Source organism: Vidua macroura, chromosome 11 (genome assembly GCF_024509145.1).
Source record: "Vidua macroura isolate BioBank_ID:100142 chromosome 11, ASM2450914v1, whole genome shotgun sequence".
NCBI classification, from domain to species: Eukaryota; Metazoa; Chordata; class Aves; order Passeriformes; family Viduidae; genus Vidua; species Vidua macroura.
The window spans coordinates 16,851,187-16,876,088 of NC_071581.1; the positions used below are offsets into that span (position 1 = coordinate 16,851,187).

The 24,902-nt window shown below is 37.1% G+C and overlaps 1 protein-coding gene across 4 annotated transcripts in view; it reads left to right on the forward strand.

Annotated features, from left to right (window-relative positions):
- WWOX (WW domain containing oxidoreductase) overlaps window positions 1–24,902 on the forward strand; it is a 484,520-nt gene that overhangs the window by 14,825 nt on the left and 444,793 nt on the right. For 3 of the 4 annotated variants that reach the window (XM_053986992.1, XM_053986991.1, XM_053986990.1), the window contains exon 5: window positions 8,851–8,957. In XM_053986992.1, coding sequence (XP_053842967.1) covers window positions 8,851–8,957 — 107 coding nt within the window. Of the gene's footprint in view, window positions 1–8,850; window positions 8,958–9,650; window positions 9,706–24,902 lie in introns of those variants that run through there. The other variant, XM_053986993.1, reaches the window with a different exon arrangement.

Consider the following 24,902-nt stretch of genomic DNA (forward strand, 5'->3'; position numbering starts at 1 on the left):
CTATTTGGCAGCACACTTTTGGCATCGTGAGTGAATGAAGATTGTGATCTGTGAGAAGGTGTCTCACTGTGTCTGTTTCTGAACTGAATCTGTGGTCCAGGGAATAGAACCTGAGACTTTCTTGGTTCTGCTCTTTGCATCTGGCACTTTAAACACTCACCTCTGGCAAAACAAAAAGTTGTGTACCTGGAATGTAAGGCAGAGAAAGGCTTCATAGTAGAATAGAGGAAGAAACTTGGTATGGAGTGTGTAACTGTTATTGGTCCTTTGCTTTAGAGGATGGTTGTCACTGAGCTCTTGGGCTCAGTGGGCTGCTGGTGTTCCAGCTACTAGCAGATAGACTTTAAATGTCTTAATGTCTTCCAAAATGATACAAATTAATTTTAGTGTGGGAAGATGCGTGGCACGTTTTCATGCATTTCTTGAAGGTGTGGCAAGGAGGTCTTAAATTTTTTTTTTTTTTGCCCATGGCCTTACATTGTAATTGACTTTTAATTCTTGCTTGTTACCCATTCTCCTTGTTTTTGCGTACAGACACTTTTTGTTAATACTGTTCTTATTCTCCATCTTTTGTTTCAGAACTCCATCTCCTGCCTTACTTTGTCTGTCGGAACCGCATGATGGATCATTTGAGTTACATAACAGCTTCCCACCTCCCTCTTCCCTTCGTAGTTTAAAGCACACCCAAAGGTTTGCCAGTTTTGAACTAGAGAGACCAATGAACTGCATCTTTACTGTACTCTGGTCTTTCTGCAGGATCCTCAAATGAATCTTTTATTAAACTCTTCCTTTGCTGCCAAACTAAACAAATTGTCTCATCTTGTATGGCCCAAAGACAGAGGTGGGTGGAGACTGCCAGAAATCAGGTAGTGTTGTTTTAATTTTCAGTCTGTTCCTTTCCCCCTGATACAAAATGTGAGCTCCTTAGAACAGGACCTGGCTCTGTATGTTTGATTCCCTAAGATATCTCTTTTTTTTGTAAGCTGAACTGTGAGCTTTTTAGGACAGAACCTTGTTTTATTATTTATCTGTAAAATGTCTAGTGTGCATTCTAAAATCTTTCACTGTTTGTATAACTGATATAAATAAATATCAAGTTTGTTTTAAGAAAAATATTGGTCCAGTTTATGTTGTAGCACTTTCTCTGTGTCTTTACATAACACTGAGCATTTCTCATGAAATGAGATTTTTTTTGAGATTAAAGCTGGGAGGACCTAGCACTTTAGCTGACAGCACAGTATGTCTTTTAATTATTCTGCCTTGGATGAAGTATTCCTCTTTATTGAATTTACTTCTTTTATTAACATTGCACTGTTGTACTTGCCAAGGAGATTCAAAAGGAGATTCAAAAGGAGATTCAAAACATGCAACTAATTTTTTTTATTATGTTTAATTAGAGCTCAGCTCAGCAGTACAGAAACCTATGATAGTGTTGGCTAACAGAGGAACAGAAGTGTACTTGAAAAGAAACTAGACAATTTCTGGCTTTTTTTCTCCATTTTTGCTTTGGTGGGAAAAACGATTGTGTTGCCAAAAGCTGTTGCTGATGGAAAGAGCAGCTTTAGAGAAGTGTTTGTTGACCCCATTTCTCTGAACTTGGAACTTTTTTTTAAAAAAAATCTGATTAAAAAAAAATCACAGGAGAGACCGTCAAAGATAAATTTTAAATTCTCTGGGATTTTTTTCTGGTCACTTGAGTAAGCTTGTCTAAGAAGGTGTGTTAAAAGTAGCAGCAGTAAGGGATGAAAAAAGCCCCAAAGTTTTGGAAAGGGGTGGGGCGAAGCAAAACCCCCATCCCTCAAAACAGCTTTTACAATGTAGTTGATGCTGAATGTCTGATCAGATGTAGGTTCCATTAGGAATGCTGTGGAGGCTGGTATTTTTCCAGAACACAAACCCTTCAGGGGTGTGTGGATTAGGTAGAAACTGAAGTCTATTTTCTGTTGGCCTTTGCTGGTGTTGGGTAAATCCATATGGTTTTTGTGTGGGACTGGTGTAAGTTTTGTTGCCACCACCTCTCTTCAGCTCATCTCAGCTTTGCTGTTAAATAAGGATGAAGCTACAGCAGCATGCACAGAAATGTTATTTATTTCCTTAATAACATATTCAAGTACTGGTATATACAGTATAAATATAAATATATAAATAGACTGGCTTTATTTAAGCAAATAAATAAAGGAACTGGTCACTTATCCCACAGCTGCTAAACCTTCAGGAATAATTACTGCTGAGACATGGAGTGCCCTAAATGTTACAGCAAATTTGACTGCTCAGACCTGATCCAGGTTCCATCAAGATGCTGGTTTGATGTTTGATGGGCAGATCTGTTGTTTTCTGCTACTCCAGATTTCAGTTAAATATTTAATTTGGAAGTGTTTATTTTGGAGTAAAAATAGAAGTAGTGTGTTAACATAACTGCAGTCTAACAAAATATTTTTTTATTCCTTATGAATATAAGTATTTATAATTCTGAATAATTTAGGGTTTTTACTAAAATAAAGAATATGAGTCACACTAAAGTTCTGCTTATTTTGAGATGAAGTGCTATTTCAGGCTTCTTTTAAAATGTTTGTAACTCTATTTGACTTGACTCGGTAATAATACATTTAAATACACTTTCAGGTGGACAGGTTGTTTCTGTTTAGAAAATGTGAAGTTGTGTTGCTTTATATTCAGAGGCCTGTCTGCCTTCATGATATGTTACCTGTTACAATGGAAAAAATTGTATGCAAACAGAAAAATAAATTCTTTTTAATAAATTCTCCGTAAACATTAAATGATAAAGCCAAATGCTAAATTTTGATGTGGTTTTTTTTAAATACAGTAATTGATTTGTGTTAGGAAAACTGACTGCCTTGCTTGCAAGAAGCCACACTGTCATATTTGAAGACAATCCAAAGAAAACATGAATTTATTCTATGCTTGAAGAAACACTGAGAATATGAAGTTCAAACAGAACTATCCCTAGTTCCAGATGTGATGCTAAGATTTGAATAGTTGTGTTAATCTCTGCAGAGTTTTTTAGTAAAATGCCATAGGCCACAGGACTTACACAATACACTTAAAAAATATTCAGTAAAAATTTGTTTGGGATTTGGTAGGAGCATGATCCTGTAAAAGATAAAGAAATGCAAGATGAAGATGAAACATGAAGGCTGAGAGGTTTCTTTTTGCCACCTTTCAAAGGAGTGTATTTTATCTAAATAGAGCTTTGGGATTGGTTGAAATAGAAGCTGCAACTGAAATCTGAACCCTTTTTCCCTGTGATTTTTGGTCACTGATGTGCATCTAAAGCAAGGAGTAGGTATGAAAGATAGAACTGGGTTTTGACAAAAAAATCACTTCTTATCTCTGATTCTCCTTCTCTTCCCTTCAGTTTAATCCCTGGCCACTGTTCCTCTATTCAGGCATCTTACAGGACCTGTTTGCATTTAGATGACTTGGGAAGTGAAAAAGAATCTTGATTGGGATGATCTCTGCAGTTTAGTATAAAATTTCAGTTTTGGTTTTGTCTCCCCTTATGTTTCCATTAGGCTGTTTTAAGGCAATCTAACTCAGCTGAAAATCAGTTACTCTGAGTGGTATCTCTTTGTATTTCAGGGGCAGACATTTAGTGGTTGGTGGGAATGGCCTTGACACAACCAAAGCAAGGTCTTACCTTGGGACATGAGAGGTAGCTTTGCTCTGGATTTAATGTGCTGCTCTCTCACTCCAGGGCTCATTCCAGGCTGGAGCCCTTGGCTGTTATTCCAATGTCTATATTGGGAAGAAGCTCCCCTACACTGTGAAGGATCAGCAACGTGTGTTTGGATCTGCTGTGGGGCCTTGGGGTAGCTGAGATACTGATCAGGGTTGGGTGAAACAGCTGAAAGGACTCAAGTCCCAGCTTCTTTCATGTCTGATGTGAGGACAGTGTCGAGTTGGGTTGGTGGATGTCTTTGGCCAGTGAGCTGGCCAAAGATACCAGGTCTGGTTGCAACCCCATGGCTCTTAGTTGCAGCATATTTGTGATGTATGTGCCTGACATGGTCCCTGTGCTGGATTCTTGCTTGCTTGCAGCACCATCAGTCACAAATTCAGCTTTCTTACCCTCAAATGATGCATTTAAAATTTTTTACAGCATCAACATGCAACAGATATTTATAATCCCATTAATTTAAGGGTGTTTTAAAATGTTTGTATGGTGTCGTGCTCCCTTCAGAGGAAACAAAATATTTTGGGGTTTTTGTCAGTGACAGCAGCAGTGCACTTACTGTTAAGAATAACTTGGCCTTACCCAGGGTAGTGTATTGCAAAAAAGTGTAAGGAGTGCATAGTTTTGGGTTTGTTAGATGGAAAACAGGACCAATGCATTACTCATCCTGTTTCGTTTGTGTTGGCTTTTTCTGTGCTTCATGACTCCAAGAAAAACACGTTTGTGCAATTTACACACAAAGGGAGAGGCAGGATGTATCTTTCATATAAAATCACACTTTGCTATGAAAAATACTGGTATGTGTCATTGCCATGAGCCTGTAAACACATGGAAACAAAGGCAGCATTAGTATTCCATGGGAATTGTTCATTTTTAATTGAGTCTCTTAAAACATCTTAGTGCTTTAGTTGCTTGAAAACTTGCATTTGGAGCAAGTTGAATAAGATTTTATCCTAAATATCCATACTGAAGCAGAGTGATGAGGCCAAGCAATCCTGATGTGGAATGTGTGGTGCTTTTTTGGCTCTGAAAGGTGTGAGTTTGTCAATGATGTGATGTTTTGCATGTGCCTGTTCAAGCTCTCTTGGATGTTGCACTCTGGATCCACCAGCACAGGCAGCAGCAATCCTGGTTGCAGAAGATTCTTCTCTAAATCACACCTCAGCGTTGGAGTATTTCAGCCTGAAAAGAATTCTTTATCACTTTATCTGTGGCACATTTGAATCATCTTTACTCCTGTTCTGAGGAAGTGTTGAATAAAATGAACTGATTCACTGGTGTTTAGGTCTTCCAAATTTGAAGAAATCGAAGTGATTTCTAGGACACAAGTATCTTTTTTATTTATATGTAGTTCTTTTGAGTCCCCAGAATCAGAAAACAGTCTGTTTGCTGAGATGCAGCAGTTGGGATGAGAGTGTGTTTTGAGTTTTAAGGACTCTTTGTTGCAAGCAAACCCTGTAGGCTTTTACACTGAGAACTGAGCTGTTCAAAGAAGGATGACATCATTGTGTTTCAAATGTGCTGTAAAGGACAGCTCCAAGGTATCCTGGAGTATTTGGGCAAAGGTAGAGAAGCTGAAGAAAACCTGCTATTGTCTAAAATGTTTTTGAATTTTTCTCATGTATTCAAACCTCCTTATATTTGAAATAAAGGAATGTTTTAAAACATGTAAAGGCCTGGTGCAAATTCCTTACAAAATGTCCCTCGGTGATTGATGGACTGTATGCTCTCTCTGTTTAAACAAGAAATCACTGAAATACTTTTCCACTCAGTGAATCCTTTTCTCTGTTTTATAGAGGAGGCTGCACCATTGGACAGAGCCCTGTTCTCATCTGGTGTGTGTTGACACAGTGTAGCTGGCATTAATTGAGCGATGCTAACTGCTTCTTAATCGACACCATTAGCTGAAAATCTGCACCAAAATTCAGTGGCAGTAGTTGACTGCAGATATCCAGGAATGTGAGAGTGTTGAACAATCATGATAGAAGATGAAGAAAGAAATTGAGGGCTAATTTCTGAGTCTTTATGGACGAAAGCTGTAAGAAAGGGCTGAAGGGTTTTAAATGTCTCTAGCAAATCCCATGTGCTTGTAGCTCTCTTGTTAGTTCTGCTCCCAGTCCTTTAGGTTAGCTGGTGATGTAGAACTGTGCCATAATGTTTATCCCCATGTATGTCTTATTCTTAAAGAGGATTTTCACTTCTGAGTGTCGGATTAGAGCACGTTCAGCCACAGCACCAGCCACAAGAGTAGTTGATCTCAGCACAAACTTGAGATTTCCAGGGCAATTGCTGGAAATTAGTTTTATAAAACATTTGCTCAAAATAGTTTATTTAAATACTCCATACAACGCAGTGATTACTTTTCCAAAGTGGATGTTAGTTAAGTATGTTATACTTCTGTCACATATGGGAGAAGAGTTTCTTTTATTCCTTGTAATTAGTTGACCTTGATGCCCAAGTCTGTAATTCTGTGCTGTTTTTCTAGTGTAGTTTTCCCTACTTTTAAAACCCCCACAACTAGTATATAACTTCTTGGCAGTAGGCTGTGCTGTCCCTTTTACCTGCGTTAAATAGCTCTGCAATAGCCTAATGCTGTGGTACAGGGAAGATTCACCCCTGGAGAACATCACTTATTTCTTGGAAAAGAAACCAATGTCATTGCTGTTAGTGTCCCCTCACTGTGAAAGGGCTGTGTCCCTAAGTGGTGGCAGTCTCAGATTAAGTGAAGTATTAAGAAAATCTTTACTTCTTTTGAAGTCCACCGAGTTACTTTTGTGGGTAGAATTAAGGTTGCTCTGGTTCCTTAATTGTGCATGTCCCTTACATAGTTATTTAGGCTTCTCTTTCTATGTAACCCTGCTGTGATATTTTTCAAGGTTTTACTGTTTGGGTGTTTATGATCTTTGTGGTTTAACTTTCGTGTATGAAACCACATTCAGTGTGGATTGTGATTCAATGGTAGTTTTTATAGAGAGGTATGATTTTATTTATAGAGTTTAAATAGTTTTGTACTTCACTCAATCCATGTGTTAGGCTGAGGTTTTAACATTTACTGTATATTGAAAATATAGCTGCATTTTGCTGAAGAATAAATGCTGTTGACAGACTTAGTTTAACACAGTGAATCTGACAGGAAATGTTTTCCAGCCTGCTAGAAGCTTTTCCCTGTCTAAGGGAAAAGGGAAGCTTTACCTGTCTAAGCTTTTTGATACTGGCTGGGAAAGAAGCATTAATTTTTGCAGAAGAACCAGAGGGCTAAAGCTGTAAAAAGACTTGGATACTGAGGTGCTTCCAAATTCCTCCTTCAGATGTTCCAGTTAGAAGTTGCATGTGTATCTAACTGTCCTAAATAAAGTGCAGGAGTGTTTGTGAATTAGTTTAAAATATGTGTGATGGGGAGACATGTCAGCACTTCACCTGTAGCAGCATTCAAATGGAGGTTTTTTTAGCACATGATTTCATGTGAAGATCAGAACACGTCTGCCTAAGGGTGAAGAATCACTCTTTGAAGCTCAGAGAAGAGCAAGGACATCCTAAAGAGAAGTGCTTAACACTGCTGTCCACATTTGCAAGGAAGAGGCAGAATGGCATAAAATGAACTAAACTCACAGCATGTAACTTACTTAGTTTATAATGAGTATGAAGTTATTAACTAGAGGGGAGAATGGCATGGAATTTATTATTTTGCACAGTTGATTATTTTGCACAGTGTGACATGGGGTAGAGTTAGCAAAACATCATCATGCTTTGCTAATTAATCTGGCCACCAGCTCTTAATCTTTGTTTAACAATAGCAAAACGATTCCCAGGCATTCCAACTAGTTTTAAATAATACAGTCAGTTAGTCAAAATAAGTATTCTTGTGCAAAACAAGAAGCATAACAGCTAGCTAATGGTACATCTTACATTAGTTACATGAAAAATTCTAGTTAAATATGCTTAAAGTGGAATTAGGAACAAGGGAAATCTTCGCATATGCTGTAGCTGAATTCATGTGCATGCAATGAATTATCCAGGTAATTAAAGTTGCTTGGTGCAGTGAATGGCTTTAAAGGAGATACAGGAAAATTGCTTGGACTTAAATACCGTAAGTAAGTAATTGCAGAAAATTGTATAAATTTGTCTTGGTGTCTGTTGTTTCTATAATGTAAGTTATGTTTTGTGCTGTAACTGGATTTTGTTGCTCCAGGGTGTTTTGGAAGTGAGACAGCCCATCTTCACAGGCTTTTTGGTAAACAGTTTTTAACAGGAAATCATGAACATGCTTTAAATGTCATAAAGCTAAAACAAATGCCTCTTCTCTTTGAATTCTTCACATACTCAAATTGATGGGCATTTCAGTTTGATTCTTTCTTTCATAGTTTAGGCTTTTCTAATTGAACTCATTAAGCTGTGCTCTGCCTCTTTCAGCTAGAAGGCAATTCCTGTCATTGGCACAGTTCTCCATGGAGATGGACACCCAGTGATACCATTAACTGCATCACAAATATGTAGTAGCTCACTCCTGGTAGAAACCCAGGTTCTGGCTCAGTTCTCTGCACTTCATGGGCATTCTGCTCTCCCCAAAAGTCCTCATCTCCTGTTGTAAATTCTCACAGATTTCTTCCCATTTAATGAAGTTTACTTTGGACCAACTTCTGTGCAGCTTTTCATTAGTAAATTGAACAGTGAAATAACGTTTTGTTCCCCCTGCCACAGGTGGTCCTCAGATTGATGACTCTGAGGCCAACTGTCCATCTAAAGAGCCCTGAGCTCAGTGTTGGGTGCTCTGTCACTTCCAGTGTGAAGCTGCCAGGCACAGTGGCTGTGCAGTCTCTCTGTGTGGCACATTGTTCACAGTCAAACCAGGAAGGAGCACATCCAATCCTGCCCTTCTAACAGCTGAGGACACTGGTAGGCAGAGAAGCTGAGTCTGTTTTTTGAAGGTGCCAAACCTGTTTTGCACAAAATACATGCAATTATTGTCCAAAAGACCTGATCAAATTGAGGTGTCTGTGTTTCTTCATGTGTGCTCTTAAAAGCTGAGTCCAGGTGACTGTCAGGTCACCAGACAGCAGGTAGCCTAACTTAAATGTGTGGCTCGTGTTTTCAGGTATTTTTATAGCTCTGTGTTGTTCCCAGGATCTGTTTGTGACTCGGACCATGTTTTATCCTAGGTTTTGAAACTGCCAAGTCCCTGGCCCTGCATGGGGCGTGTGTTATCCTGGCCTGCAGGAGCCCGGCGCGAGGCGAGGCGGCCGTGCAGCGCATCCTGGGGGAATGGGTGAGTGCACACAGTGCCCAGCACGGGGCTGGGCTCTGCAGGCTGTGATATCCTCTGTGCAGTGCCAGCGCTCACTCACAGCACTGCCATGCCAGAATGTGAGCAAGAAGTAATTTGTCTTGTTTGGTAACACCCTGCTCAGTCGCTGGTGCATGGGTGATAGAGGTTTTTCATTCCTTGGGAGCGTGTTGGACTGCAAGGCTTGATGTGCTGTTATCCATGTTGTTTATGGATGCTTTGTAAGGGGAAAAAAATGGTTTGGAAGAACCACTGAGGTTTGATTTATAGAAAAAGACATTCCAGAACCAAAGTGAATAACTACCCAAAGGAGGATGGACACAGTCCTCCAAAACAGCCACTGTTTTGCCCATAATTTTTCTATAGTGAGAGATTTCAGAGGGTCATTCTTGTACTTTTCAAACACAAGAATGTTTCTCCTTTTCTGAGTTCATCAGGCTCTGCAGCCCTGCTGCCAAGCTGTCACTGTGGTTTTTTTTTTCCTTCTAGCTTCTTCCCACTTCCTTTCATTTTTCTCCCATAAACACCAGCTTTTCAGTCCCATCTATTGCCTTGCTGCTCTTTGATTCCTTTCCCTGATCCCCATTTAAAAAAAAAAATTTCTTCTAAAGCCTTTATTAAAATATATTCAGCTGTCCTAATTTATTCCTCCCACAATCATTTATTTGCTAGCAGGGATTGCAGGCTACTTTTGTTTGAGCTTGCTGGGACTCCTGACTTCCATGAGAGAATGTGGTGACATCTCTTCACTTACATGAATGAAAGACCAATGGATCAGGTTCTTGGATTTTTATTTCTTTCCAGCTAAAATTAGTGATAAGTGTTTTGCTTTTATTTCCTGAGCTCTCAAAGTATTTCAGCTGCTCCCGGATGACATGGGAGAGCCCTCAGTAGTATTAATATTTACACATAAATAATCTAAAGATAATTATAATATTTGCAAAACAAATGGTGCTTATTTATGTGTATTACGTGTATTTCCAGATAAGTGATGCTTTCAATATTGCTAATTTTTGTAACCACAAGTTTCATGAAGAATCAGTCTTTGGATTTAGGCCTTTTTCTCTTGCCCAGATCATATGAATGATTTACAGTAAAGGGTTGGTTGGGAAAAATGTCTTCCTTGCTGCTTTCATCACATTAAAGCTGTTTTTAAAAAATTATTATTTTTTTTTTTATTTCAATAGCATAGAATTCCAAGAGAATTCCAACAGAGGCTAGCATAGTGTCTTTTCTCTTTCAATAGAACTGGATTTGGTGATACTCTGAATTTGAGAGTCCCAGTCCAGCTAAATATGGCTGTTTATATGGGTTTTATCTAACTAAAATTAGGTAGTGGTGAAAATATTTTATTTGAAAATATCCCATTACCCTCTTAATCCTAACCATATCGCTGACCACTTTGAAATGGGAGTTCAGAATACTTGTCTTAAATACCTGTATTATCTCACCAAAAGTTAATGAGTTGTTAATTGAATGAAGAACATTGAAGGTCAGATTACTTCAGAAACACTACATTTATTTACTAACAGTTTTCAAATTCTAATTGGTCAGAAAAAGAGTCTCGTCTGTAAACTGGTAGCTGGAAAACCTTCAATGCATCTTTGTAATGGCTTTGTTGTTGTTTATTGAGAGGGACTAATTAACTTTGATTATTGCACTAATATTATGGCACTTTGACAGTCCCTCAGATTTATGACTCTGGGAAAATAAACAAATGAAATGCAGGTGCTGGAGCAGAAAGAATAAGTTATTACTGAACTTTAATTACTTGGAGTGTGTAACCAGGAGAGAATTAGTTGATGAATTACAAGATGCTTAAAATTTACATCAAATTGTAAGCAGTCTTGAGGAAAACAAACACAAAAACCAGCCCCAAAATCAGTTACTGAAAACAAAGAGACAAAGATTAATTTGACTGATTTGCTTCTAATATTAAAATATGGATGTAAAATATTAATTTTTAGCTTATAGGTGTAACTACAGGAAGTTGTTAATTGAAAATCCTTTCCTAAAAATGAAAGAGTTAAAAAAAATACCAACAACCACTGCATCTGATTGGGATGAATTCTCAATACATAGCTGCAACTGTTCTGCTAGAAAGAGCTTCAAAGCATGCACAGAATTTTGTCTCCTCTGTTCCTAAGGAAAGCAAAATTATTGAAAGGAAGTTGATTTGCTTTTCAATTTGGAATCAATTTAAAGAAAAATACAGCTGGTTAGGTTGCAGCCTTACCAAGCCTCATGTTCATGGTCCTCAGGTAGTATTTTCAGTAGCAATAGTGCTACCTACTTGTTTCATGTTTTCTTGTAAATCTTTGAGATTAAGTCTCTGACCTGCACTATTAAATACAATATTCCTCCAGTAATTTGAGGGGTAGAAATTTGATAAATATGTTCCTACTCTCCAGCTGAATTCCCAAACCTCTTTTCATTTTCATGAAGTATGCTCTTACAACAAAAACCCCCCAGCTGTTACCAAATGAAGTTCTAGTGTGTTTACCTGTCCTAAGTGTGGAGTTTTACTATAAAGTGTTGTAATATAACTGGTATTTCTATAAAATCATGTCTATTACCAAAAGCAGTGTGTACCCTATGCTGACTTTTCAGTATCCTTTGGTACTCAAGGTTTAGATGTTGGACACAGAATGTTTCTTTTTCCATTCTTTGTATATACAAAAGAGTTCCACATACTTTGCAAGAAGAGAAAATAGTTAAAAGTATGTAGCAGAGCAGCTTATTATTTCAAATTTTGATACAATTATCTAATTGATGGCCTGTATAAACTAGAGCCTGAAATATATATGGAAAAAACTGTAATTTTTAAAACCCTAACCAGCACTTCTGCCAAGCCACAACAAAACAAAGCAAACTCAAATCAAACCTAGTGTAATGCAGCATTTAAAAATAAAGTACAGTGTACATAAAATAACAGTACTAAGAAAAACCACCCAGCTGGATCCCTTAGTGAGCCTGTTTGTGACATCCCTGTCTGGAATGCCACAGACTGAGTGTCTGCAGAAACTGCTCTGGGCCTGTTGTACTTCGAAATCAGTTGCTAGGCAAAAAATGCAGTTTCAGTTTGCTTGTAGTGAAAGCTGAAAATCAAGTTCATAAAGACAAAATGGGATGGCTAAATGGCTTGGGAAAATCCAATTGTTAAGATTTAGAGTAAAAAGCAAGAATAATGGGAGAAAATAAGATTTTTTTCAGATTAGCTGCCATTATGTTTAAAAAGCAAATGAAAACTGATCTTAACTGGCTGTTGTAGACAAATGTAGACAACTTTGTTTGTAACAATTTATGCCTGAAGAGCTGTTTTATAGGGAGTTTGAGCCATTTGAGTAGGGATTACCCACATAAACTTGCTAATTACTTTGGTTAACTGACATTTCTTTGTAACCTGCAGTATTCCAGTTATTTTCTTTCTAAACTACAGCAGAATTTTGCTAATATTGCAAATAAAGGGTAATTGCCTTGTGTAAAGCATTGTGACAAGTTTAAATGTGATTGGTCTGGCTGGTCTATCAAATATAATTTTTATGGAGGGGTATGGTTGATTATATTGGTGCAATCTAATGTTTATACACATGCATATATATAGACAGAAAAAGGAAGAGAAAGTATGTAAAGGCAGCAGATAAAAAGAGAGATCAGTATAGCTTTACATTTGATATCTTGAAAATGAGTGTTCATGCACGATGACGTTCAATATCAATTTAAAACTGTTGGATAATTTCTTGCTCGGAAAAGAGGAAATTAGAATTCTAGAGTTATGATTCATTTTAATCAGAAAGAAATTGTCAAACATAAATCTCTCCTTGAGTAGTGAAAAGGCCTGAAAGCAGCCAAGAAAAATATCAATACTTTGCAAAGGAGGAATGATTGTTCCAATTCGTAGCTTAATTGACTTTGAGGCTTAATGAAAAACACTACAGTGCTGTTTGTACACACAGTTGTTCTGACAAACATGGAAATCTATGCTCCAGGAAGAGAGGCTAGGTAATTCATTTTACATTATTATTGATATAATTTTCTAATTGAGTATGAGCAGAATGTTTGGATAAAACTGCGTATCTCCAGATGTTAGTGGTATTCTCAAGAAAATACTTAAGAATATGAATGAATAAAATATTTCATAAATCACAGCTTTTCTTGCCAAGAAGCTCTCATTTATTTATTCCTGTCAAATAGTCTTTGAAGTACGTATTAAAAGATAAATTGTAAGTTTAATATTTCCTAAAAAGTATAATGTTTCTTTGGTAATTATTTCTCAGTATTAAACCTACAGCTACATTAAAGATTAGATTAAATGGTAAAAAGAACATTTGACTTTGCTTTTTAAGTAGAGACTCACAAGGCAGAGATGTGACAAGAGAAGAGAGAAAAGCTGTGAAGAAAACCAACCAAACAAACGTGACTCCTTGCTGTATTCCTTTCCCCCAAAGTATTCTTCACTGAAGGAGTGATTTATATTCTTGCTGATTAAGTAACTGAATGAAATTAAAGCCTGATAAGTGAGTCTTTGTATTCCAGTTGTGATCCTGTGAAGTGCAGAAAGACAAGAAGCAAACTGGGCACATTTACCAGACCATGGGCAACAGTTTTCATGTGGTCACTGTGTGTGTTTCCCCCTCGAGGATGGGGCTCTGTTTTCCCCTAAAGGGTTTTGTCTCCACTGCTGTCCTTGGTTTAGAATTTTCTGTAAACCTCCTCATGGTTAGTGACAGGTTTTCATTTGTGAGAAAAGCTGGAGACTGCCTAGGAGATGGCTTTGGAGATGCAGTAAATACTGACTGAAACCACAGTCTGTTAGTACAGAATCAAATTATTCCAAAGTGGTGCTAAATAAAAGCTCTTAAAAATAATCCTCAAAATAGGAAATGTTTCAGAATATCCTACAAGTAAAGCACACGAATTTCTGTGAGAATATTACTTCCAATATTCTGTTATTATTTTGTAATAAGGAATTGTCTTGTTTCAAAGCAGGATATCCTAAACTATGTATTGCTGGCTCACATGCCATCACGGTGTAATATACACTTAGAAAGGCCTGCAATATATGGACATATTTCATTTTCCAGTGCTTGAGCAGTGCCCATGCTGAAGAATCAAGTTAAAGGTGGTAGTTATACAAACCTTGCTGTGGGGAAAAGGCCTTGCAGGAAGGGGCAATATCTTGTATTAAATGAACTGGTAATGCAATAAAAAAAAATAAAAATCTGCATCAACTGGTCTCACTTGCAGCTATGGACACTCCAACTAAAGAATTATTGCCTCTGCTGAGTATAAGGCTTTTTTAATTCTTCAGGATGTGATCCAGATTTTTCTGAAATGAAGGGATCTTTTAATTAACTAATTGCAGTGCAATCAGACTGGATGTTACTCGTGGAGAATTGACAGTATAAACGTTATCCAGTCCTGTTGCTAGCAACAACTCATTGGGACCAATATGAATGTATGACCAGATTTTGGCCATAATGTTTAAGAATTCAGTAAGTTTCTGTGAGTAATCTGCTCAGCTGAGAAACCTTAAGAGAGTGATGTGTGCTGCAAAGCTATTTTCCAAATACAGATGCTTAAAAATCCCCCCACATGAAGTTAAAAACATGGAACAGTATAATCAACATTTACATGGATGGATTGTTGAGATCTTTTTTCCTTTGTACACCATAAACATATGGCATGAATTTGATTTCATTACAGATGCTGAGAAAAGGGAAAGGCAAATATTTATATTACATTCATGTTTTACAGTAAAAACACTGTTCAGTTTGTTTATACAGTTCCACTGTTACAGTTTTTATGGTTAGTAATGAAACCGCTGTAAAACAGAGTCTGAATTATATAGCAGATGTGTTAAGCCCCTAACTTTCAGGGCTGGGCATCCTCCTGAATACTGATAGCAGTTACTTGCAGAGTTGATGTACTGGCTACAGCTGAGCTGTTTCACACTTACATTTTCATCTGCAGTTAGCTCTGCACTGGTGCTGTATGGATACATACAGCTGATAGAGTCTTATTAATTATTACTTATTAGGATGAAGCAACCAGCTCGAGAAGGCAGCGTGCCCAGCACCTCACAGGGTGCACTGCCTGCTGCTGCTCTGCTGCAGGGACTGGGTTTGTTTCCACTGGGGACATGCTGCCTTTAACAGCTTTCAATCCCCAAACCTGAGGTAACCCTTAGACCTTGACCCTTGCCCAAATCCAGGAGCAAACCCTAAATCCGTTTGCACCCCAAACCACCCAGGTGTGTATGAGTTCATAGCACTGTACACAGCTGATAGAAACTGTGCACTCCCATAGCTGTGAGGTTGCAGGGTTTTTAACATAGTAAGAAAATTTGCCATGGTTTCCTCCAGTAAAGAAAAAAGTTGTCTTTTGAGTTTACTTAATTACTTCTACTCTCGTAATTCTCTTCACATTCCAATATCTGTTACATGTGTATTAAAAAAAAAATTCTAAAATGCAATTTTAAAAGAAGTCACAGTATTTTACTATCCCTTAATTTTTTCCTCCAGTCAGCAGAAATTTATACATAGAAATGTTGAAGTGATCTTTTTGGTAATTTGTTTCTTTAGCACAGCCCTGCTGTTCTTAATCTGGAAATGTGAGCCACAAAATCCCTATCATGCCTTGAGCTTTATAATAATACTACTTAAATGTAGTTTGACCTTTTTAACAAAAAAACAAAAAAAACCCAAAAAAAATTAACTCACCCCCAAGACAGTAAGAGACCTCAGGATAACCCCTTTAAAAACTGCACTTCAAGCTTGGTCTTCAATTAAAAGTCACTAGGAGACACTGTGTGCTCAAATATAGCACCAGCCTGTCTGGGGATGTCTGTCTTTATAAAAAAGTAGACTTTGTACATTGTCTTGAGTGTAGCTTATAGGATGCAATGTTTGGGTTTTCTCTGATAATTTATATATTTAGTGTAACTTGAGTTTTGTCTTTTCCTGAACCTTTCTCTCTCAGAATGTGTTTTATAAAACTATTTAATGTTGCTGATATTGAAAACTTATTTGCTGTAGTCCAGATAGATGTGTTCTTACATTGAGGGAGTTCTGCTGTCACTGGATTTCTAGCTGTCAGTTCTGGGATAGGAGGAATTAAAGTGTCTGGATATATATATATATATTTTTAAACCATCTTCACAATTAATCTGATTGTAACATAAGCTTGTAATATATTCCATTAATGAAGAAGACAAGCTTAGCTTATGGTAAATACAGTACTAAGTGTTTATAGTGCATTTCATATTTTACATGATTCCCTTTATAATTCTGCTTATCTTTTCGTTCTAATTCCCTAAAGAATGTATAAAAGAACCCCTAAAGAGAGTAATTACTGCTCTATTCCTTAACCAAGGCTCCTCTTGCAAAAAGAAATCTGAGCAGCTTTTTAAAGAAGGCAGTTTTAAATAAAAATGCAAATAAGCTGCTTTGTAACCACATTAATTACCCACCTAGCCTCTTATTACCGTGTTTGTATTGTTTGCAAACACTATTTACAGTCGTGTGGAAATTACCATTCCTGGGCTGGAGGAGCTGCTGGTGGTGGGCTGTGCTTTGGAACCAATTAGAGTGAACCCTGTCTGCAGCGGGGCTCGGGGGAGCAGGAATAGCCTTGCACTGTCAGAGCAGGCATTAACTGGGCTGCACAGCACTGCCTTGTAATTATAGCACTGCTCCTCTTCTGCCTCTGCATGAGTTCCATTCTCTGCATGTTAAAAGGAAACGGGCAGCGTTGTGTCTCGCTAATGATTTAATGTGCACTCTGATCATTTTTTTTGTGGAAGTCGTGGTAAAATCTGGTGGGTCGTTTTTGTCGCCGGATTCGGTCTTTGCTTTAATTTTACAAAAAGTAAACAAAAGACTCATGCTTTTATGTTCAGGGTGTTACACATTTCCATTAATCACATTTTCACATTAATCCCTCAACCCTTTTACTTTATTTCATCATCAGAAGTGAGCAGGATGGGCTATCTGTTGGTATTGCAAGCAGTGTTAGTGGGCAATGGTTGTAGCTCTTCCAACACATTGAAGAAACAGAATTCTTCATAACAAAACACACTCTTACTTGTTAAGTGCAATGCACACTTGTTGCTAACCTGGTGTGTGTTGAATTCTTGTCTTGGTTTTCTCTGTCACAATTCTAAAATGGGCCTTTACCCTAAAAATTGCCCAGAAATTAAAACAAAACCAAAGATGCGACTCAGCATTTGTGTTTTTAGACTTATAAGTGTTTTTCAGATCCCAAAGAATTTGATTTGATGGGTCATAGAGCCTGCAATGTGAAGAATCAGTTCTTTAAGATTTGTTTTCTTAAGCTTGTAACTAGTCTGTCAATATGGTTAATTAATATTTGAAGTACAGAAATACATTTTGGTTGAGCTCAGTGCGGGGAAGAAAAAGGTAGAGAGATTATTTTCTTCATACTTGTGGATCTGCACTGTTGTGACAGGGTGATAATGTTTAAAGGAATCTTGATGATAAACCCAAAAATCATAAGGCCTTACTGTAGCACTAAATGTAGTAGAGCAGGAAAATAGTAACTCCAGGATGGTGTAGTACAACTGCAAAATTGTTATGCATTAAAAAGAAGGAAAAGAAGAATAAAAAGTGGTTGCAGGATCACTTGCAGTTTTAACAGTGACAAGGGACTAATGTGAGGGCATCAAAAGAAGCACTGACTTGTTTCATGATCCACAATAGCTTATAAAACTGAAGATAATTATCAGGCTTATATGACTACAGAGTAGCATAAGTGACATAAAACAAGCATAGCTGGAGTTCAGCAGGAATGCAGGAGATGTCTTGAAAACAGACTTGCTCAGTAGAGTGCTTAGAAAGTGCTAATAATTTATGTGGTTGTCAATTACATTTGTAAACCTTTTATTACTGTAAAACATCATACTTTTTGTTTAATTTACTGTCCTTTCTAATTTCTTCTCATCCTTTAATTCCCTTTTATCTTAATAGTCACCTTTGGAGGTGGTGTGCTAAACTTGTTCTTTCCTGTATTTCATTGGGGGTCACTGAGATAGAGTATTAACTTCAACAAGAAACTTTGCTTGTCAAGTAAAAGCATGGGATTAATGCATCAAAATGAGTATTTGGGGTAGGTTTTTTACTTTGTTTTTACTGGAGCCAGGCAAAACAGGCTTTGAACCAACTTTGCAGTCAGTGGGCAGAACTGAAGGGACTTAAGGCTCTTGGACATCAGAGAACCCTTGAGAGTAGGTGGGAAAGAAAGCACAAAACCCAGTTCAGGGGAAATTCCAGTCTGCACTTGTATTCTGCTTTGGGTGCTGAGACGTTCTCAGGAATTGTTACTCTGCTGTTTAGGACCTGCACACTGCCTGCAGCTGCAAAGCAGGACACCAGGAGATCTGAAGTGGTGGTGACTCTCTCTGTGACATTTATGCCTTGTGTGGTCAGGGTGCTTTAATGTTTTCCTCAGTTATACCAGCTTATAAATTTTAGGAACTGTTCATTAATATAGTCATGTTTAACATGCTGTGGTTACAAACAAAGACAGGAGTGTATGTACTCATTTCTAATTAATTTGTGTAATTATGTTTTATAATCTAGGTGTTTGCAAAGCAGAACATAGTACACCCCATTTACTGTCTGCTGTAGCTAATAAAAAATAATAGAATGAAATAAATCTTGAAACTAACTTTAATTGTAAGTATAGATTAGTTGTAAATTGTATCTTTGTTATGTTTATTTTTAATTCTGCAGTGTTGCAGGTTTGTAGAGCATCCCAATTAGTGTAGTTATTCGCAGTAATGATGAGTTAATTGCTGTAAATGCTGAATGTTATTTCAGTGACAATTTAAATACAGTACTGAGATACTTTTTCCAAACGTAGGACTAGAAATAAAGGGAAAAAAGAAATGGTGGCAATAATGAAACTGGTTTGTTTTATAAAGATTTTTTTCAGCATTCAAAGTGATAATCTAGATAAGATGATTAAAAATACATGAAGAAGAAAGAAATGTAACATTTAAAAATAAAATCTCGCCATCTCAGCTAATACCATTGTAAATATGAACACAAACAAGGTAAAGCTGTTTATTTCACTATGCACTTAAGTATTAATTAAGAACATTTGATTGAGCTCATCTGAAATTGTTTTCTGTTCTTGCAATGGTGTTTATGTTTTCCTGCCAAAGCCTCTCTGGCTTCACAGCTCATCTCGTGCAGGCTGGGAGCCCTCCCTGTCCATGGTGCTTCTCTGCTGTCTAAGGCAGTGAGGGTTGTTAGGTTTCCTTCTGTGAAGGTGTTTAAAGAGTAGAAAGTGCCTCTAGCTTAAAAGAGGAGTGTTTTCCCTTCTGATGAACAGTAGTAAATCCTCCCACTTGGAAAGCTGTGGAGTATACCTGTGAGAAAGGAGCAGATCCCCAGTGTTTCCTTGAGCATGCATGCTATAAGAGATATTAATAGCTTCCTTCAGCAGTGTCCCACTTAAAGGAACTTTGAAATGAAATATTTCATTCTGTCCTGGTTAAATTAACCTTACATTTTCCTCTGAAATGGCATGACTACCTAGAGAAAGTTTGAAGTATACTATGTACATTCAGACTACAGGGGGGGAAATGGTATCCAGGGTAGTATTTATGCATTAAATATTTATTTTCCAATTCAGGATTGGTTGTCTCTTGGTTGAGTGCAGATTTGGTAATGGAAACTGGTGCCATGTACTTCTCTGTTTGATATCCTTCTTAAATAATCACAGAAGTATTAAAACTCCTTGAGATAGTTGTTGTGACATAAATGGTAAGTTGGATTTTTACATGCAAAAGACTTCATAAAGCATCAGCAGAAATCTGTTCCTTTATGTTCTAGGAATGGTGCAGTAAAGGAAAAGCTTTTCCACTCCTTTGGGGGAGTTTTTGGAGCCTTCCCCCACACCAGGAATTCACTGAAGGAATAAAGCTGAGAACAACAATGCACAAACCTGAAAGTCACAGACATTCAGGTTCATCTGTTTGGTCCTGTTATGACAGAAATCATTACGAGTTTGATAGATTTATTTATAAAGACTTGCTTCAATATTTAAAGTACCTCTATTCCAACATTCCTCATTTCAAACTCAGCTGTGGATCAAGATGAAAGAAAAATTAAATTGTATATTGAAGAGCTGTTAATTGAACTGCACTGCATTTAGCAAGGGAGCATCAGCTTCAGGCAGTCAATACTACAGAGAATTTTTAATGTACTGTATCACTAGATTGTCAGTTTGTATTGGAGAATGCAAACAGACTGCTTCGACTGATGATAAAGCCCTGGAAACTTCTAAGTTGTTGAGGGGAGAAAATGTTATTTTCCTTTGATATATTGTGACAAAGTTGTTGATGGAAGCAGGAACAACATTTTTTTAGGTGAATATTATTCGACTATCAAATTCTGATTGCTGGGTATTCATTCTTTTAGTGGGTAAAGATTGGGTACTGGTTTTTTTTATGGGAGAAAACCAAGTTCCTCAGAACTCTTGGACTGGCACAAATGGTATTTTACAGTTTGAGCAGCTCTGAAAGTCTCATTTAAAAATATTAGTTCTCTCCAGATATAATTCTAAAAAATAGCATATCAAAAAGCTTTAGAAATGCTTTAGAAAAATGTTATCTCTTTTTCCTAAGGCAGTGTTAATTTCTTTTGTAGTTAATCTTTTGCGCTGGAATTTAGTACATTTATAGTTAAAGATTCTTTTTAACAGCTGAATTATTTAAGCACGTCTTCTGGGGTAACATGGTCTGTTTGGTGTTAAGTATGAAACACTTTTTATTTCATTTTCTTCACTGATAAAAAGGAAATAACTAGAGGCATTTGTAGAACCAGAACAGATTTAGGACTGTGGTGTTAGATTAAAGATGTACTATTCTAAGTCATAGCTTGTTACAGTTGTCATACTTTGGGATAAAATTCTTCCTTTTGGTGTTCCTTACAGGGCTTAAAGTTCACCTTCAGAAAAAGCAAAGCAAGTCTGAAACTTGTTAATAATTTAAAAATGTCAGTCTGTGGTGTTTTCCATAAATGTGGTAGGTCTCAAGGAAGTAAAGTAAAGCTTAAAAACTCCATACATTGTCTTCTCTTGGAGCAGAAAGGTCTTTCACAGAGGTTGGGTTTAGTCTGATTCATCTGGGTGCCTCTATGGCATCTGAGGAGACTGAGAGTGGCTTTTTTTTCAACACTCAAATATTATGCAGTAGAAGAGAGTTTCCATTTGTATGAAGGAATGGAATTAATTTCATTAGTATGAAAACATTAATGGCTTCAAAATACCTCATTTCCCCACGGTACTGAAATCTCACCAAACTGGTGAAAGTCTTATGACTTCAAAACCAAAATAAAAGAGCAAAACCTACTCTTTCTGAGTAGGTTTTGCTTCTTAAATCTGGGTTTCTACAAACTCTGTGCAGAGCTGGCAGCTGCCTGGGGAGGTCAGAGGTATTTAAACAGATTTAATCCTGTAGCTGCTCTCCCTGCTAGGCTGATGTTGCTGGAGTCAGAATGGATGTTGCTTACATGCTGTCAACTTCCTGTTGCATTTTCCAAATTTTTCTAGTGGTTTCCCCTTAGTAAAGTCTGGGAATATTTCTCACCACATGAAAAATTGCAAGAAGGGAGGTGCTGCATGTTCTGAATACCCTGGTATTTTGCTTTAGATATCAAGAAGTTAGGGTCTAGATCAAAGGTGTGCATTTGAATAAAGAGTATCCTGTAAATATTTGAAGTTAACACTAGTGTGCTACTAACCGTATTTTTAGAAAGATCACAATTACTGAAATAATACACTTAAAAGCTGTATAAAAACCCTTAATTCATATTAGAAGGTATAATTTAAATAGCTAAAATACTTGTATGCAATTCAAATTAAAATCATTGTGTTGTATGAATATTACTTTGAATATTTGCTTGAAACAGTAATGTAGAGCAACACACTTAGTGGCTTTGCTACACTTGTCTGAGACAGTGTTTGACAATGTGAATATATATGGTAATGTTGAAGAACCCTTTACATGACAGCTTGACGATCAGAGTAATTACGATAATTCTGCAAAGCTCTGGTAAATGCCATATATCAGAGGTCAGCTTGAAATCGTGCAGAAATAAACTAAAATTCTTCAATTTTACTTTTATGTAGGGAAATCCTGTATTGTCTGTGTAGTGGGTAGTTGTCTGATATGAGATCCTGATTCTGAGAGCCGTTGTAGCAGGTTCAGTGGAGGATACATGGATAAATCCATTAATATAGTTGGAAATTTACCAAAAAAAAAAAAAAAAGCAATCGTGATGGCCAGGAACACAAGGTCTTCACAATGGATTCTGTTTTATTGCTGGGAGAATGGAAACCTTTTCTCTGTGGAGTAAGGTTAAGTTGGGTGGCTTCCCTGTGACTCTAAGGTAGTTAAAGATTATATGTTAATAAGCTTCAAGAAGATGTGCATGTGTGTTTCCTTTTTTTTTTTTATTAGACTACCAGTTAATTTGTGCAAACTCTTCATCTCCAGGCAATCTGATTTTAAAAAATTGTATGTTTCCTGTTTCGTTATGCACTGTGTAGCTGCATGAGGCAATATCTTTAAAATGTAAAAAAGCCTACAAAATGCACAGTCTGATAACAACAACAAATCTAATCTAAAGTGACAACTGGGAGACTTTCCCAGACGTTTTTCTCTTTAATGTAACATGACTTTAAATTGATGCAGCCCCTCAGTGATTGAAAAACTCTCAGAGCTTGTCTCCCATGATTACATTTCTGATCTGTACAACTTAATTTTTTAACTCGGTGAATCTCACTTTTGCGAGTGAGCAGTTTGTCTCTGTTTTAAGAGGAAGAGTCTCATGGAGGCATAAGCAATGGAACAGTAATACTGTGCAAAGTCATATTCCTGATAGTGATCCTGGCCAGAAACTTGGACTTGTTCTTCCTCTGAATGATCCAGAAGTCAGCTGGTGGGTAAGGCACTGTATTGAGTGCTGGTTTATACTTACACAGTGAATTCAGTGTTGCATTAACAGAATTAAGAGTAGTCAAACTTTGGGTAACTTCCCCCCTCTCAAAATACCTTTGTTGCAGCTTTTAAAATCTGCTTAAGGTTCTTTATATATTCAAATTTGGTGTTTTCTTTAAAAAAAATATTATGTTTGAGTTTTATTGCAATGGGATATCTGTTATGCACGACCTTAAGCAAGCAGACAAACATAAAACCCTGTTAGGGTTCCTGAGATGCTTTATTGTGAAACAAGTCACTTCAGATTTAATAATGAACTGAAAGAGTATATTTTATAGAGAGAAGATATGAAGGATAAAATTACAATATTTTAAATCACAATTCCATTATAAGTTGTATTGACTTCCAGGTTTCTTGTTACAATTTAGGTAATTGATTGTAAGACTTTAACAGATCTACTTACTAAATGTGAAAGAAGCATCTCTTCTTTGCTCAAGGACACTTTCTCATATTTTCCTGTGCCTACTCCAAGTCTCAGCCTCTGGGCAGGTGAGACAGCACAGTCAAGGCACATACTGGGGCTGTATCTCCCCAAAAGGGATGGAATGAGGCATCTGCAATTAGGAATGTGGACAAGGAATGGTGTCTGGAGCTGAAAGGAGTGCAGGAAGGTGGAGCAGGCAGCACATGGGAAAAGGACAGATCAGAAGATCAAAACACTTACTTGATACTGGCCATAGTTTTTGTTTTGAATATAGTTGGAAAACCAAGAATTGGTTTGTAACTTCCATAAATGCTTGAAAATTGCTTTTGTTTGATAATCCTCATTTTATCCCAGCTTTCTCTTGATATATTTCTTGTACAGAAGTACATAAATTCTCATTTACCTTTATATATGTATAAAGATTGAAGAGTGATATATGTATAGCAATACTTTATAATATGTATAACTGCTCCTGGGCCTGCTTTCTAGATCTGTGTGCAGGGAAAATGGCAATGTGTAAGAAGAAATGTCCTGTGGTCAGTTTTGTAGTACAAATTCTAAAAATCTGTTGTTTATTTCTTTATTGCTTCTCTCAGAAGTAGAAGATGATGCCCATGGGTAGATGCAGTGGTTGGTTGATATCAGCTGGAAATAAAAAGAAATAAAAGCCTGTGAAATGTAGTAGTGTTTTATATCATTGATGCATCAAACTGTGTTGTACTTATGAGATTGTGCCTGACTTATGCCAGCGTAGAGCAATCAGGGTTTCAGAATACTGTGGATTTAATCCATAAAACAGTGGACAATATGCAGGAGAGGCAATAGGCACAACAGATAAACTTTCTGGAGAAGGAAGCAGTGAGGTGAATGTTGTGGTTCCTAGGAACATTTCATCTGCCTTGATTAAATTTCTGGAGGTGCTGGAGGAAAAAATGGAATAACAGTTCTATTGGAGCATCACATTTTTGGAATAGTGCAGTAGAATGTAAACCAGGTGAAAATTTAAGGTATGAGTTTAAGATATCTAATCTTATCTTTTCCATAAGGTTTAGTAATCAAGCATTTTATTTGACACTTTTGTTGCTTGAACAAATAAATGTACTATTTTGTGATCTATGCCTTAGGGTATATCTTCTGATGATGAGGATTTCAACCTTGATTTCAAATCCATCCTTTAGTTTAGTTTGCAGATGAGAGCAGGTTGTTTCTGCTTTAAGATGGTGAGTTTCATTGATGGAAAACCAGTGAGACTGTAATATTCTGGAAAGTAATATTCCTGATAGTGATCATGGTCAGCTACCAAGATCCATCCAGGAACCATAACCTACTTGTAAGAGTACTATTTCATAGTGCTTCTAAAGTTAATTTATAGAGTCATCAGGACAGTGATTATCCTGCCAAAATGGTCAAGTCATTGGCCAAAATAAACAGGGATCTAGAGACTTCCTGACAGGCATCCACAAACACCTGGAAA